The sequence below is a fragment of the Bos indicus x Bos taurus genome, chromosome 1, assembly GCF_003369695.1.
Source record: "Bos indicus x Bos taurus breed Angus x Brahman F1 hybrid chromosome 1, Bos_hybrid_MaternalHap_v2.0, whole genome shotgun sequence".
Lineage (NCBI taxonomy): Eukaryota > Metazoa > Chordata > Mammalia > Artiodactyla > Bovidae > Bos > Bos indicus x Bos taurus.
Window position 1 is genome coordinate 148312635 of NC_040076.1, and position 16360 is coordinate 148328994.

The 16360-nt window shown below is 57.5% G+C and overlaps 1 protein-coding gene across 1 annotated transcript in view; it reads left to right on the forward strand.

The window, feature by feature from the left end:
• The first annotated feature begins 10450 nt into the window (after positions 1-10450).
• SIM2 (SIM bHLH transcription factor 2) overlaps positions 10451-16360 on the forward strand; it is a 51575-nt gene continuing 45665 nt past the window's right edge. The window contains exon 1 of the mRNA XM_027548775.1: positions 10451-10776. Coding sequence (XP_027404576.1) covers positions 10602-10776 — 175 coding nt within the window. The 5' untranslated portion in view covers positions 10451-10601. The remainder of the gene's footprint in view (positions 10777-16360) is intronic.

The window sequence follows — 16360 nt, forward strand, 5'->3', positions numbered from 1 at the left end:
GGTTGAGATGGGCTTCCCCGGTGGCTCAGATGGAAAAGAATCTGCCTGTAATGCAGGAGACCTAGGTTCAATCCCTGGGCTGGGAAGATCCCCCAGAGAAGGAAATGACAACCCACTCCAGTATACTTGCCTGGAGAATCCCATGGGCAGAGGAGCCTGGCAGGCTACAGTCCAGAGGGTCACAAAGAACTGGACACGACTGAATGACTACACATTCACTTTCTTTTTCCTTTAGGGTTGACTGGTTTGAATTATATGGTACCTGATTTTAGTTAAAAATCACAACCCTGTTAAAGGTAGCTATTATCCCCATTGTACAGATCACAAAACCAAGGCTTAGAGAGAAACCAAACTAGATGTGACACGAAAGCTTGCATTCTTAACCATTATGCAAGAACTCATTTAAAGAAAAACTAACAACAACAAAAAAAGCTTATTGTCATATTAGAAATCATTTCCATACGACAAATGACGAGAAACAGAAGTTCTAGCTTAAAAGCTATGAACATTTCTAAGGTCCTTGATACACATTAGTAGGCCAGATTCTCACAGGCAGGCAGAATGGACTGACTCCACGGCAGGGACTCTTACCAAGTGAATGCGTGGCTGGGTGCCTGGCACACTGTGGCCCCCCAGGAATGTCTCCTGAATGAGTAACAGCCTGTCTGCAAGCAGGAGAGAGGGAGGCCTCCCCAGTTCAAAGAAGGACAGTCCTTCTGAAGCATAATGTACAAGCTACTTCTAAGTGAGGCCAGCCCTAGACTACTTATAATAGCCAGCACCTGGAATACGCAGCCGACCTATCTGTTGCAGCCACCTTCACACGCCAGGTGACTCATCACACAGGCTCCTGGTTTAGCTGACTGTGAAGAGGTAAAAAACGACCTAATAAAGTGTGCCGCAGTGCATGTGGGTGAGCACGAATGGCCTAGAGACTGCAGCTGTTCTTTCCGTGAGTAGTTCAGTGGGAGCAGTCTTTAGTGAGCGCGAGGGCTTCTGTCTGGATTGTTTCATACGTACACTGCCCTGGTAAATGCTGGTTCTCCATACAAATATTAGCAGCTCACATACTGTCACAGTCTACGAGAGCCCAAGGTAAGTCAGGCTGTAAACCCCATGCCTTCGGAAGCTGCATTAGCCAGTGTAGGCTACTACACAGCCTCGACAAGCCCTGCCCTACAAACCTTTGGACCTCAATGAACTGCTTTTTCCTGCAGAGCCAAGTCTGGTAGCAACAGAGTCTGTCTTGAGAATTTCACCACCAAGATACCAACCTGTGGGACATCATCTGACTGTGGGTATGTTCCAATGGGTTCATTCAATCTTTCAGACTCTATCACATGGGATTTTTCACCATCTTTATTCCCCCTTTAAGAAAAAAAAAAAAGCCCAAACCCTATGGGTATTAAAGATGCCCATTTTAGTGCTACTTTACGCACCTCGTGGACTACACTTTGTAGGAGTCTTTAAAAGGACAGAATTATACTTTGTATTTTCAATACAGGAAATATCTAGAGAAAATGGAGGTCCCCTTCGGCTCATACTCCACAGGTGGCTCTCACATTCATGAAGCTCTATCAGATCCTCCTGGCACTGTCAAAGGAAGGCAGGGAGGCAGTCTTACCCAACCAGACCTTAATGGTTTTATTTATTCCACATGGTCAAAAAACATGTTCGAACATAACTTGCCATAATTTTTCTGGTGATTTCTATGCATCACTTTTTAATTATGAATAATGTTTTCAGAGGCACTCCTGAGAAATTTTACCCAAGGTTCCCTTGACAACCAACCTCATAAAGTATCGAAAGTGAAGCTGCTTCCATGACCAACAGGGAACATCAACTTTAAAGCATAGATTCCTCAAAGATCCATTACTCATCTTTGCTGAGAATGAATCTCAGATTCACAAGTGCAAAGGGTCTCAGAGAAATTCAGATCCACCCACATAACTAACAAAATATATTTACTGTCAAACAAGGTTCAAAGAATTTTTGTACAAAAATAAATTTCCTAGCTTTTACTTGGAGCATTTTTTCTTTTTTTCTAGCAAGGGATTTTCTCTGTGTGTCTAAATTATTGCCTTTCTATCCTCTGCTGAAAGTCGTCAGTTTTTACAGGATGTGCTGTGGCCATGGCAGGAAGAATCCTTTCCTCTTGACTCAATCCAGGCCACTCAGAAATTTAAATGTTTGTGCATGTTAATGAGCACGAATTTCCCTTTCTGGGGTTTACTTAGGAAAATCCAAGTAACTCCTGGATCTCAAACGACTAAGTAAGAAAGGTCCAAGCACAGGTAAAGGACAGTGGGGTGGGGTTGGCCTGGGAATTCCAGCACTTTGCAGGTGCAGCTTCCCTGGCTTCCACTTTCCTTCCTTTGTCAGAGTTGACAGCTTCTGCAAAAAGAACGATGCAGACATCAAGCTGAACTGAAACGTAAATAGGTCAATTAGCTTTCAATGGAGCACTCTTTATGTGGGTTAGACAGGGAGGTACTTTCTGGTCAATTACTTTAAGTAGACATCAATAAACACTAAAATTATTTGTGCACCGGGAGTCATGGCGCTGGACTTTTTCCCTCCCTGGTCCTCAACTCTCCAGGAAGTAAAGCAAATTCATACAGGAGCTTTGCAGTGCTCACTGCGGATATTTAAGGCGTTCAACAAGTGTTTTCGGTTATCACTTTTGGTCTAGACCGCGCGGTGAGAGCCCCCGAAAGACGTGGAACCTGACGCCTGTTGTCTCGCCAGGTCGCCAGACCACGCTCCAACGACTGCGTTCACCACCGCGCATTTCTCTCCCCATGCCTGCTTGTATTTATTCAAAAGTTAGATTTCGCAATAAACTCCTAGCGCCCCCCCACCCACCCCTCGCCCCATGCCAGCTCATGGCTTAGCAATCAATGGGAACGCTCCAGAATGAAATGCAAGATTGAAACTAAGTCTCACACCACTGGAAGAAAAGCGTAATTAGCTTCGATCGGAGCGGAGTAGCATTTGCACAACTCCACGCAGCCACTGCGCACACTCACACCCTGATCGCCCCTGCCGTCAGAGGGAAAGCGACAACAAAGTACCCTTGAACTTGAAAATCCGCCGGTGCCCGAGGGCTCGCCTGGTTCAAAAGCTTCTCGGGGATAAAAACTGAGAATTCCGTAGTCAGATTAAATAATGTCTTTGTCTGCACCCTTTGGTCGAAAAGAACGTCGGTGCTGTAACCAAGATTTTTTGTTTGTTTCTGCTCTCAAAAAAACGAAGACGGTGCTGGAGTTGGGGCCAAAAATAGTCCCAAACCGCAGTTTGAATTCACCCTGTAGTTTATCCGCTAACCGATACTTTTGCCAGGGAAAATACTCTTGAACTGAGAAAAAGTGTTATGTGAAAAAGTCCCCATTTATGCGAAAACGTGCTCCTCCTCCTGGGTATTTGTTCTGGCAACTAAAAGGAATTCTGTCTTGGGGCAGTTAAGAGGGGGCGAGGGACGGCGTAGGGGAGTCGCACCTCCCTCCTCAATCGGGGTACCACGCCGGACCTCCCTCCCAGAAGGCGGAACCGCCAGCCTGAAAACCCGACTCCGGATCCGGGCTGCGGACGAGCGCGCGAACCGGGGACGGCTCAGGGATCTTTGGCGAAGCCGAGATGAAAGTACTGGCCTGTTTCCACCAGACTTCCATCCATCAACACGCGCGGGCTCTCACCCTCTCCCCAGACCTCACGCGGACCCCAGATCCCTCCTTTCCACGACGAAAGGCTCTGGGGAGAGGGTCAGACCGAGTACGGGGAGGATGAGAGGAGGGCACGATGAGAGGCGGGCACGCGCTGGACAACGCCCGCATCCCTCACGCACGCCTGTGAGCGTCCCGCACACCTCCCAGCGCGCACAGCCTCAAGCGCTCCAGCTCCGCGCAGGCTTCCCTCCTTGCAAACGCGGGCCCTGACCGGTTGTAGGCTGCGCCCCCGCTGTGAGCGCAGCGCGCAGGTTTGCTCCAGGGCTTCCTCGTGCTTTGCGCCCCCAACCCCCTGCCCAAGTGTACTGACACCACCTCCCCGTGCGCGCGGGTCTGCCACTGTTCGCAGAGCCCTGTACCCTCCGCGTTGACTCAGCCTCTCCTGCGGCCGTGCGCATTGCGCCCCCTTCTGCCAACCTGCCCACGGCCGGGTTTGTAACCACGCGGGCGGTCCCGAGGCTCTGACCCCGCAAAGGGCGGGAACCCCATCGCAAAGTCCAGCCGCAAGGATCTCTTTCCGGGCCCGCACCTAGAGTAGGAGTCCCGAGTCCCTTCTGCGGAATTCAGATGATCTCTGGTGACGGGCATGCGTGAAGCTCGGCCTGTGGCTCTGAAGGGGAACAGCAACTTCCAAAACCAGATTTCCTCCTGCGTACCCTGCGAGATAGGGTGCGGTCCCCTACCGGGTGCCCACCCCCCAGCCTTTCTGCAGTCCGGCTTTAGCGTCCGAAACCTCAGACGCGGGATAGCTCTCTGCTTTAGGCGTCGCCACCTTCTCCTCCTGGGATGGAAGAGTGTATTCCCGGACACACACACCTCTCAGGAAACCCGCCTTCCATGCTAGCCCTTAAAATGAAAGAAAAAAAAAAAAAAAAATTTGCGCAAAGCAGGAAGACGATCACGCCCCGGGTTGGGGCGGCCGCGCGCGCTCAGGCCAGGCTAGAGAGAGCGGGTTCTGCCTGCCCGCCCACCCGCTGGCCTTGTGGAACTTTACTAAACCACGAATGAACGAGCGTACCTCTTCCTACAGATTTGTTTAGATCAGGCCGGTTTCCCTCCATGTTCGCTTCGCTGTGCAAATAGTCCCTTGTTAATTAAATATTAATAAAACGACTTTGTGTCCTCAAAAGTATTTTAAGAGCCTTATATTATAGTCAGGCTTACGTTAAAGGTTGGCGATTACTATTACTACGCGCTAGGGAAAAAAACTGCTTTCTTCGATGTGCAAAAATTGTCTCTGGTGGGGAGATTCGGGTTTTGTTTTTTTTTAAGGAAGAGTTTTGGCTGATGTTTTTGAAAGGAGGTTTCAGCGCTGTCGTTAATGAACTAATTGGTTTTCGGATTTCAAGGCGGTCTGTAACTGGTATACCTATTGAGGAATTTCAGTTTACACCGGACTGGTAAGACTCCTCCAGCACAAGGGTTTCCAGACGCGATCGCGGGCTCGCTGGAGGCGAAAAGCGAGGTTTTGCCCGGGAGTCGATAGGCCGCCTCTCCTCGAACCAGGATTTTGAGGCGACGTTTCTGTTAAGCCGGGGCGAGAGCACGCTGGGAGTATGTTTCGCAGGCTTCGTGCCGCTGGGCCGTGGAAGGGTGGGAGGAGGCCAGGGCTGGACATTCAGCGCCCCTCTCCTTCGGCTGGGATTCCTGGCGGGTCGCTGAGCGCCGCGTGCGCTCCCACAGGACCCTTGCGCTCTCCCCAGGGCACTGGATGTCTGTGTGCACCGCGAGGGTGCCAAAGCGCCGTGCACCTTCTCAGAGAGAGGGGAGAAATCGAGGCTAGGTCTGGGAGGCAGGGAAGGAATGCAGAAGCAAGGGCTCCCCTCACCATCCCACCCCCACCCCCAGGTAAAATTAGAAGCAGCGTGTGGCCGTGTCTCCAAACCTGACCGCGGCTTCAGTGGCTCGCCGCGGCCCTCGCTGGGGACTGTGCTAATCACTGTAATTACTAGTGGCACTGATTTTGACCCCTAAATGCATTCGCCTTGAGGGAGGGAGAGAAGCAGGCAGCAGCTACTCTTTTCCTTGGATAGGTGGTCCCCTCTAGCACGCAATCCAAGAACCAAGTCCAAGAAGGACAGCGCTCTTTTCGGATTTCCAGGAGGCAGAGTCAGCCTTGAGCAGGCGGGGATAGGCGACTGGGAGATGGGACTAATCCCCCGCTGGGTGGTGCCTCCTTCCCTCCCCCCTCCCACCCAGGAGAGCCACTTAGGACACACACCCAGCGGAGGACCGAACACTCAAGCACCAAGGGACCCCAGGACCCCGTGCACGAGGGCGGATCTGTCCTAGTTACTGAGACATAATCAGATAATCAGAAAGAAGCCGACAAACTCCAAAGCAAACACTTTTCTCCTTCGGGGTAGCTACCAGTGAAATAACGTATTAAAAGCAAAACAAAAGGCAACTTCTCTCTTTTCACTACTTGGGAATGAGTGAGCAGAGTGAGTTACTGTCTGGGCTTCTCGAAGAATGAATAACATCATGAAATTGCTCTGGATACCTGGAATTACTTTTATACGACAGGGTAACATTGTAATTGTTGTCCGATCCTTTCTGGGAGGAGCAATGAGCCCAGGAAAAGTTGGTGACATCTCCATTGTCTTCCAATGGAAAGGAAGTGAAAAATCGAAGGGAAAGGAGTGAAAAATCGAAGTACGTTTTTTGGATAGCTCAGACCAAAAACACCTGGCAGCCATGAAATAGTTATATATGTGAGGACGAACCCGAGCTGGATTTTCTGGAGTAACAGCATCGTGCTAATCGCCTGTGTAGACAAAGGCTTTATAAACCGAAGAGGTTCACACCTCGGTCGTCCCGGGTTTTCTGCTGGCTAAGCTTGTCGGGCGGTTGGCGTTCTCCCTAAACACCGCTTCAGAGATTTCAACTCCCTCCTCCAAATCGAGTGCGAGGCCTTCGAGAAGTCCTCTCCTCCCCGCCTCCTTAAGGACAAAGTCTTTGATCCCCTTCTGCCCCCGCAGCAGCCCATCCCTGGTGGAACGTCTGCGCGTTTCCGCCTTGATCTCACGCGAAAGTCGGTTTCCGCGGGGGATGGGCCGCAGGTAGGGGCCGGGCGCGGCCTGGAGGAGAAACAGTTGCGGAGCATCTGAAGCGGAAAATCCAAGCAGATGTGGGTCGGCGGGGCCCCTCCCCCTTCCTCTCCGGGCCTCAATTTCTTCCAGATCAGTTTCCTAATGGAAAATTTCTAAGAGGTGTTGGGGGCGGGGGAGGGGGGGGGGCGGCGTGCAGAGGCGTGCTCGTGCGCCTCGGAGTGCGCCTAAGCTCTGGAAGCAGGACAGGCGGGGACTGGTGGCGCCCCCCAAGCAGGCCCCCGGCAAGCGCGGCAGAAGTTTCTTGGACTCGAGGTGTCCCACCTGCCCTCTTCCGGGCCCCCAGCCTCCACACATTCCAGACTCTGCCCACTCCTTCCGGGCCAGGAGGACTGTTTCTGGGTGATGCCCGCGACAGTGGGGTCTTTCGTTGCCCCTGCGAGCCCGTCTCTGTGCTCTGAGCGACGCGCTCGGCTCTGAAAACAGACGAGGAGGGACTCCCTGCCCCCCAGGAGCCGTGGAGCAAGGAATATGTACTGGGTGTCCCCGCCGGCAGCCGCCGGCTGACATTGCAGTTAGCGCGGGGTTAGTGCTTTTCCCAATTTACAGAGAGCTTCTATCCTGTGGGTGCCGTCCCAAGTGTCTCCTGGGCCCCAGGTTTTTCCCTTCGGTGGGGAGTGCCCTGGGACCACCTCGGCTAGGCTCAGGGGTCCCTCCTTCGCCATCCCACGCAGACAGCTCTAGGCTTCCCCGCTGGGGAAACCCCGAGGTCTGCGCCGAAGTACTTTAAGTTATTTCGGGGCTGCTGTGTGAGAGTCCAGGCCCGTCACCGCGCGGTGTGTGCGTGTGCGTTTTGAATGAATATATTGCGGGTGGGGGTGATACAGTGCCCGCTTGGACGTTTGCTAGGGCAGACTGTGGTCCCAGACAGGACCCCACAATCCCCCGTGTGCAAATCTTCAATCGCCCCGCTATGCTACATCTCACACCACACGATGCGAACCTGTATCACCAGCGCCCACTGTGCAGACCGGGTATTGACATCTCCAGGACCGTTTCCCGTAAAATCCGGGAACTTTGGTTTCAGGAACGTTTCTGTTCCTGTTACCTTGTTGAACTTCTCCCACTTCCACTTATCCATGTTTCTGCGATCCGGGTAATCCCTTTCAAGCTCAGACGGAATTCTCCCGGGTCCATAATTGAGGATCGGAAATCGTGGGGGTGATGGGAAGCCTTAAATCCCCCCCGAAGCCAGGAAGGTGCCTGAGCGCACTCGGGGCGCGGCCTGTGCTAGGGCGGCGGGGCCCAGCGGGCAGTTCGTCCCCTCCTGGAGCCCCTTCTCCCAGAAAGCGGGGGACCACCGCTGTCCGCGCAACCGGATGCGGGATTCCCGGCCCAGAAGCGGGCCGGGTGGTGTCTTGAGTTTGGGCACTGCCTAACCGCGCCGCTCGCGCGACGGCCCGACCCTCTGCGCTCACGGCTGGAAACAGGAAAGCGCTCCTGGATCCGAGACCCCAAAGAAAAGGGCTAGTTCCTTCGTGCGCCGGGCACTTGTTTGGTAGCAGGCCACCAACTCCGAAACTCCATTGGCTCGATGGTTTCGAGTAAGACCACGGCTGTGGGTTCCGCGGGACGCTGGAGCAGGCGGGGGCCAAGACGCGGTCTGCGCACCCTGTCCCGCCCACCGAGGCAGCTACGGCGTCTCCAACGCCATGGAACTTCTGACCTTCAAAGGGGTCCCTGGAAAAAGTCAGGGGCGCCTGCAGCCGACTAGGTGGCCGAAGGGCCTGCCCTCCAGACCCCGGGGAGGGAGGCAAGTTCCAGGTCACTGTACGGCAGTGGTCGCGCTGAGTAGGCTGCTCCCAGGCCAGGGAAGAGAAGCCACCAAGGACGGAGATCCTAGAGCCTGGCCCCGCGACTCCGGAGTCTCCCCTCCCGAGCTGACCTCTGGATCGGGGTGCACCTTACAGCCCCAAGTCCACAGCCTCAGCACGTGGCCGAGGGACCCCAGGATCCGTTGCCCTGCGTCCACTGCGGCTGCCCTCTGACCCCGCGCGCCAGGAAGAGTCCTCCTAGTGCCTGCGTCCACACCGCGTCCAGAAGGTTCAGGCTTCTGGAAGGGATGGGGGTGTGTGCGACCTTCGCGACCAGGGTACTTAGGAGGACCCCCGGGGTTGCAGGCAGGGGGTTGGGATGGGAGGGGATACGAGAGGAGGTCCAGGCTGGCCCTGAGGGAAAGCGCGCAGGAGTCCTATGCCCCGCGGCCGGCCGCGTCTCCGAGGGCGCCTCCCTATTCCGGCCTGCCTCCTGCCCGCATCACCTCGGCCCCAGCAACGCTCGTCCGATGCGCCTCCCTCGGTGCCCGTCGCCCCCCGCAGCACCCGCTCCAGCTGCGCTTCCCTGAAATTCCTGCTGCTCTGGATCGGGCTTCGAGAGCGGCTACCGGTGAACCCCGTTCTCTCCGCCGCCCAGGGCAAGGCCTCAGCGGTAGGTTCGGCTCCCCCCACCAGGCCCCTCTTTCCGTGCGATCCGCGCATCTCCGCGGCCTCCGACCCCTCCAGGGCAGGCGCTAATCTTTGGCTCTCGCGTTTCGAGGAGAGAAAGGGAAGAAGGGTCACTTCCGAGCCTCATTCGCGCCGTTTCCTGAGATGGGGGGCACTGGGGGGAGGCGCTTTTCTTCCCCCTCTGGCCTCCCCGCCACACTTTCGGCTCTCCCTGCGAACTGGGGAGAAGCGGGGGCCCCGCACGGCCTCGGGGACTCATCCTCCACCGCGGGGCACTCGGGTCGCGCCTCCCTGTAGTTACCCGGGAGCCACCGAGAAGGTCCCGGCACCCCTTTCCCCCTCCTTCGTCCTCCAGCGCCCCCCCCATCCCCCGCCCCGGTGTCCAGGTCCCGCGACCCGCTCGCCCGAGCCCGTCCCCGCCGCGCGCCCCGGGCACTCACCGCCACTTCCTCGAGGCCCGGAGCGCCCGGGTCTCTCCCGGGAGAGTCCCTGGAGGCGGAGGCGCGCCTGTGACTCCGGGGCCGCGGCGGGGTCTGGAGGCGAGGTTGCCCGCCCCCGCCCCCGCCGCGGTCCCTCCTCCCCCCCTCTTTCCGCCCCCCCTCCCCACTTCCCCGGGCCGCGGCGCCCGAGCGCTCCGCCCGAAGGCGGGTCCGCCATAAACAAACGCGTCTCGGCCGCACGTGGACCGCGGAACTTCTGCGCCTGGCGGCAGATCGCGGGCTCCGGGCGCCGCAGCTGCGGGCACAGGGTACCGCCAGGGAGGGCAAGCGAGCGCTCCCGGGCCGGGCCCAGCCGCCTCCGCTCCCCCTCCGCCCCATGGCTCCTCGGCCGCCGCCGCCCGTGCCGCCCTCCAGTCCGGAGGGGCCTCGCGGCAGCGGGTACAAACACTCTGTCAAGGACTAAAAGCACAGCACCGCCGCTTCCTCGCCGGCCACTCTCCAGCCCTGGAAGGAAAGCCCGCGCGGCCCAGGGAAACGAGAGGGAAGGAAGGCAGAGTGCGGCCGAAGCGAGCGGGAGCCGGGGCTCCGGTTCGCCGCGGGACAGTTCGGCCCGGAGGAGGCTGCGCCCCGGGGCGGCGGCGGCGGCGGGCGGAGCGCGGGGCGGCGCCGCCGGGTTGCGCCGACCTCCCGGCCCGCGCGGCTGCAGAGAGGCGCCCCGGTGTCCCCCGGGTCGGCCCCACGCACCTGCTGGCGCGGCCGGCGCCCCCGACCCCCACTGCCAGGTATCCCGCGCCCCCTTCCCCATAGCCGCCGCTGCAGCCGGAGCGCGGCTCCGCGGGCCTGGAGCACCGCCGGGTCTAATATGCCCGGAGCCGAGGCGCGATGAAGGAGAAGTCCAAGAATGCGGCCAAGACCAGGAGGGAGAAGGAAAATGGCGAGTTTTACGAGCTGGCCAAGCTGCTCCCGCTACCATCGGCCATCACCTCGCAGTTGGACAAGGCGTCCATCATCCGACTCACCACGAGCTACCTGAAGATGCGCGCCGTCTTTCCCGAAGGTGAGAGGCCCGCAGGTGGGCGGCCGGGAGCTCTAGGAGGCCCAAACCGGAGCCGGAGCTCTCCCGGAGGGGCGGCTTTAGTTTCCCGGGCCGCTGCCGGAACATCTGGCGGAGGTCGCCGAGGGGAACTTCGGCTCCTCCTGGAGTTGAGGGGCCAGGGGCCTGGTGCGCAGACTACCAGACCATCCTCTGGCCCAGGACTGGAGAGGGACGAACCAGGAATCGCTGCATGAGTGTGCGAGTCCAGCCTGGCCTTCTTTCCTTTCCTCTTTCCCTTCTTCGTTTCTTTAACTCCTCTTTTATTTTTTCTTTTTTACTTCTCTTTGCGTGAAGGGGGAAGGGCAGTGTACCCCGGCGGGAACTGAAGGGTGTTTGCTGGTCGCAGCTGGGAGAGACTGGAGTACATATCGGGAGGCCCTGCAGGCCGAGCTCCCAGCAGAGCACCTGGGGAGCCTGGGGCTCAGACTCGGGCCTCCCCGGTTGTCTGTTCTCTGCTGAGCTTTCTCGGTGCTGGGATTCCAGAGGTCAGGGTGGGAGAGACCCCGCTCAAGGAGGTGAGCCCAGATGAGGCAGGAGAGACAGAGGGAGGTGGTTCGTTTGGAAGTGGCAGGCGGGCCTGAGCAGTCTTCTTTTCTAGATTGGAATTAACAAGCCCAGGAGGGGCAGGTGCCCTGGTGGTCAAGGGTCACCAGGACCCTCCAGTCCTGGCAGGCCCTCCGTGATCAGACATGGTGGTCCACTGGGCAGGGCACTCCCTGCCCCAACCGGCCTGTGGGTGCGTCGCGGGCACCTCTGGGCTGGAAGAGGCCTGATCACCGCAGCGGCCCTTTTGGCGTCCCTGTAAATCTGAACCGATGCCTTTCTGGCGTCTCTGTGCCCAGCCACAGGGGCTGCGGCCTGGCAGAAGGGATTAGGACCCTTGTCTGAGACTCTGCTCTGGAGTCTGAGGGGCACAACCCCCACAGAGACCTGCAGGCCTCGGTGTCCCAAGAGCTCCGCCAGGACTAGGGAGATGCCTTCGGCCACAGGGCACAGGAAAGGATCGAGGCAGCGTCGCGACAGGTGTCCCTCCAGCAAAGAGCACCTCTGTTAAGGCGGTTCCAGGCCAGGTGATCGACCTGAAGTCGGTAAACCCGACCTTTGTATGGTGGGTGCCCCTGAGCCTGCTGTTTGGCATCGTCTCTGGGTCTTAAGCTGCCTTTCACACCGCCTCCTGCGTGGAGTGCGGAGGGCCTGTCCTCCGGCTCCGCAGCAGGCGGCTTGGAGCCCAGCACCACACAGGACGCAGAGCCCAGAGGACTGGAAGCGGTGGCCTGTCCCCGCCGGCGGGCGCCCTGTGCCTTCCAGCTGCGCCGTGCAGCCGACTGGCGCGTTTCTGCCAGGATCAGGAGCCCGTGAGACCTGACCGCCAGAACCCCAAGCTCTTAGAAGGGAAAGTTCTTTTCCTTTCCCACCAACCCCCCCACCCAGAGGCCCCCAACTCAACTCGACTCCTCCCTTTGGGAGCTTCAGTGGCCGGCGGGTAGTGATCACTCATCTTGTCCATCTTCCACCGAAGTAGAGATGATTCCTCGCCTGCTGAAGTTTCAGTGAAAGTTAGAGGAGAATTAGGTTTTGTAAAAGCCGAGTCTCCTTCCAACCCAGGGAGGAGGGATGGCAACTGGTTTGCCATAGTGAGCCGGTCAGTAATCCGCACGCTACAAAGCAGGTGCGGAGTCCAGACAGGACGGAAGCCTCCTCTCCCGTCCCAAGGTTAAATGATTTTCAAGCAAGTCAGAACTGAGTTAGAGGTTCGGAGAAAGGGGCTAACTTGCAGGCCATTCATTGTTTGGCGATTTCCAGGAAAGCAGGTTACAAATTGGGAACTGGTGGGTGGACTGCTGCTGCAAGTACTTCAACTAAGGCTGCAGGTTTCAGCTCTGGCAAGCAAGTCTCCATGCCTTGGGGCCCAGAATGTCTTGGCCCTGAGGCTGAACGAGATAAAGAACCCGCCTGCCAATGCAGGAGACTGGAGTTTGATCCCTCAGGTTGGGAAGATCCCCTGGAGGAGGGCATGGCAACCCACTCCAGCATTCTTGCCAGGGAAAATCCTATGGACAGAGGAGCCTGGCGGGCTGCAGTCCGTGGGATCACAGAAGAGTCGGACAGGACTGAGACGACGGAGCGTAGAGCTGGCTGCAGGGATGGGTGGGCTGCGGTCTGGCCCCTGAGCACAGGCCCTGGTGTTTTGTTCCTAGTGATCTGTGCATCTCCTGGAGGTGTCGGGGCGGGGGTGGGGGGGGACCATCCAGATTGGAACTCCAGGAGGGGTCGGGGATTGCAGTTTGGTCCTAGAGTTTGGTAAATAGTACTGGACCTATGGGGGGTCCCAGTTCATCCAAAATGGGGAGCAGGAGGAGGTCTACCCCAGCGGTCCAGCAGTGATGATGCTGGGGTCCTGGCCTGCCTCGTGGGCGGCAGCCTGGGGGACTCCTCCCTGGGCTCAGAGACTGGGCCCTGCTGCTCTGGTGGCGACACTACACCCCACCCCAACCCCAAGTGAGTCTGGGACTGGAGGGGTGCCTAGGGCAGAGAAAAGGATGAGTTTAGAAAGACCTCAACTGTGCAAAATGACTGGTTCCCCTCTCCGGTAGCTCAGAAGGGCGGGGAGTTTGGAAGTAGCACCCGAAATCAATTTAAGGTGTTCCGGAGGGACCGCTGGGAGGTGGTACGGGGTTGTGATGGGGGCTGGTGGAACCGAGAGGGGTCTCGAGGCAGGCTTTAGTGAGGTTTCAGGACCACCCCAGTCCTGCGACGTGGTGGGAGCTCCAGGATCTGCTCCAGGTCTCAGGGCAAATGGAAAGATACGGAAACACCCTCGCTGTTGGGTGGCCTGGGAGCAGGCGGGATCCCCAGGTGAAGAAAAATCTAGAGACCACATTAGGACTAAGGGAGTTAGCACATGAATAGCACAGGCTGAAGGAACCACGGGGATCCTCAGACTAACGCTTTGCATTTGAGGAAATTGAGGCCAGAGCGGGACGGGCTTTCCCCAGATCCCCTTTGACCTGGCGAGGACCAGGCAGGTGGTGCCCGCTGCGGGCACGGAGGCCAGTACTGGAGAGGCCGCCGGGCCTCAGTTCTGTTCATCCTGAGACCGCAGGGTGGAAGGAGAGAAAGAGGAGACACCCCAGCATGGGGACAGGGGGAGGCAACTGGAACCAGGTAGACACTCCCAGGGGAGGCCAGTCTGCAAGCTGGACGGTGCTGGCAGCCCAGACAGCCGGTCCAAGGCTCGACGCTGTCGGGCTGCCCTGCTGGGCCTTGGTTTTCTTGTCTGTAAAATGGGCCCATCAGCAACTCCATGGCTGCGCAAGGTTCCTGGGATGCTGGGGTGTGAGGAGGCAGGCCAAGCAGGTGGAGGTGTTCCTCCTCCAGTCTGCATCCTTCCCGTGAGCTTGCTGCCTTCCCCCGCCCCAGCCATATGTGGCTTGAATGCTGTCGGCCCTACTGGGCAGACTTCTGGGACCCACCGCCTGGAGTTGGAAGAGGAGTGGTTTTCAGGGTCCCCACCAGTTCTTCCCCTTTAACTGCAAGCTGAGAAGTGGTGAGGTAGATGGGCAGGCAAGAGGGCAAGGGAGCCAGGCCGGCTTTGGCAGGGACTCAGAATCAAAAGCTTAGTGGGTGGGAAGGCCAGGTGCTCCCAGGGAGCAGGGTCTACCTGGCCTGTTATCACTGTGCCCTTCCCTTCAGGGGAAGGGGGGTGGCTTTGGAAACACAGAAGTACCTCGGGTGGGCCATCACTGCGTGTGACCACGCTAGGCAGGATGTATTCTGCTGTTTGGTGATCCGTGCTGGGCCTGGGGAGGCTGGGGTCGGAGCTGGGAGAGCTTGGGGTGGCCAGTCACCAGGGTTAGGCCCCCTTCCCTGGAGCCGGGGTTCCCAGGGAGTGGCCTCCTTCTGGACACTTGTCCAGAAACTCTTGCAGAAGAGACTGGCTTCACGTCCCCAGTTGAGGAGCGGAGCTGGAAACAGGCTGGTTATGGGGAGAGAACAGAGACCCTCCTCCCACCACCCGCCCCCCAAGACCCCAGACAGGTGTGAGCGCATGAGAGAGGCAGGGACCACAGCACATGTGACAACCTTTTACTCCAGAGAAGTGAGCTTGTCACACGCACAGTTAAGTGGGGTTGGAGGCCTGTGTTATTCCAGTGGCCGGATTTGTCTGGGTTTGGGTTCAGGCAGAACCTTTCCCGCCCACCCAGCCCCGCCACACCTGAGTGCCAAGGGGAGGGTTGGGGTGGGGGACGTCCTAGAAACAGTTGCTGGGGATGGAAACGCTTTGATTTAGAGGCTTTGGTAAGGAGAAACACGCCCTAAACTGACCTGGGGTCACAGATCCAAGGCCTTTCTCTACTGCAGCCCGAAATAGTGTAGGGTGTTTTTTTTTTTTTTTTTTTTTTTTTAAGTAGACATATTTTTTTAGAAGAAAGTGGGTTTTTACAACCCTCTCTCTCGATCTCTACTTGGAAGTTTGCCAGGATGTGCTCGAGGTCTGGGAGAGGACGCTCACAGAGCAGGAGACTCCGGCGGGTGATGGGAACACCAGAGATGCAGGGCCCAGGTGGTTGGGGGCGCTCAGATTCACCTCTGAGGGGTTGACCAGTGCTCTAGAACGGCTGGGGGGCTCCGGGGTGCGCACTCAGAAGCCTGGCGGGGCATGCGCTGGCCATGAGGCCTTACCACCCCCCCCATCCTTCAAGGGTAGACATCAGACAAGGTTCAAGGTCGCTGGTCGCTTCCAGTTGTCTGTGGTCTGAACGAGGTACAACGCTGACTCTTGGCCAAGTAGGACAGGCTGGAAGCCCCCCTTCCCCTACCCCGACCCAGAGCCAGGCTCTGGGACCTCTCTACCAAGCGCTCCCCTCAATACCCACTCTCCTCCGCTGTGCAGCTGTTGGTTTGGAAGAGAGTTCTAGGGCCTGGATTTTCAGGGAGCCCAGTGACAATGAACCATTCCAAGGCTGGGAAAGAACTGAATTACCCCCATTTTCGGTACCCAAGGTTGCGCTGGGGGAACTGTGAGAATCACCGTCGGTCAGGAAGTTCTTATCCAAGTCTGGACCCATTTATTTGTCACTGAATACAGTGGGTTCTGCTCCTGGATCCAGAGGAGCAGATCCAACTGCCTCCTTTGGGTCTCCACGTGTGTGTCCCTTCATCTGAGAGGGTGAGACCCGATCCCTCTGCGAGGGAACCCCTCCAGTCTCCCGCCTCAGCAAGGAATCCACTTACTTATGTGATCTGATGTTTATGGCCTATGACCTGCACCCAGGCACAGCTGGTGCCTTTTCAAAAGTTGTATGTTGACTGACTACCTGAGCACCCAGAGAGGAGAGACCATATTTAGGTAGCTTCTGTGGCGGGCTTGCCAAGTGGCTCAGATGGTAAAAAAAAAAAAAAAAATCTGCCTGCAATGCAGGAGACCAGGGTTCAGTCCTTGGATTGGGAAGATCCCCTGGAGAAGGAAATAGCAACCCACTTTAGTATTCTTGCCTGGGAAATCCCATGGACAGAGGAGCTTGGCGGGCTGCAGTCCATGGGG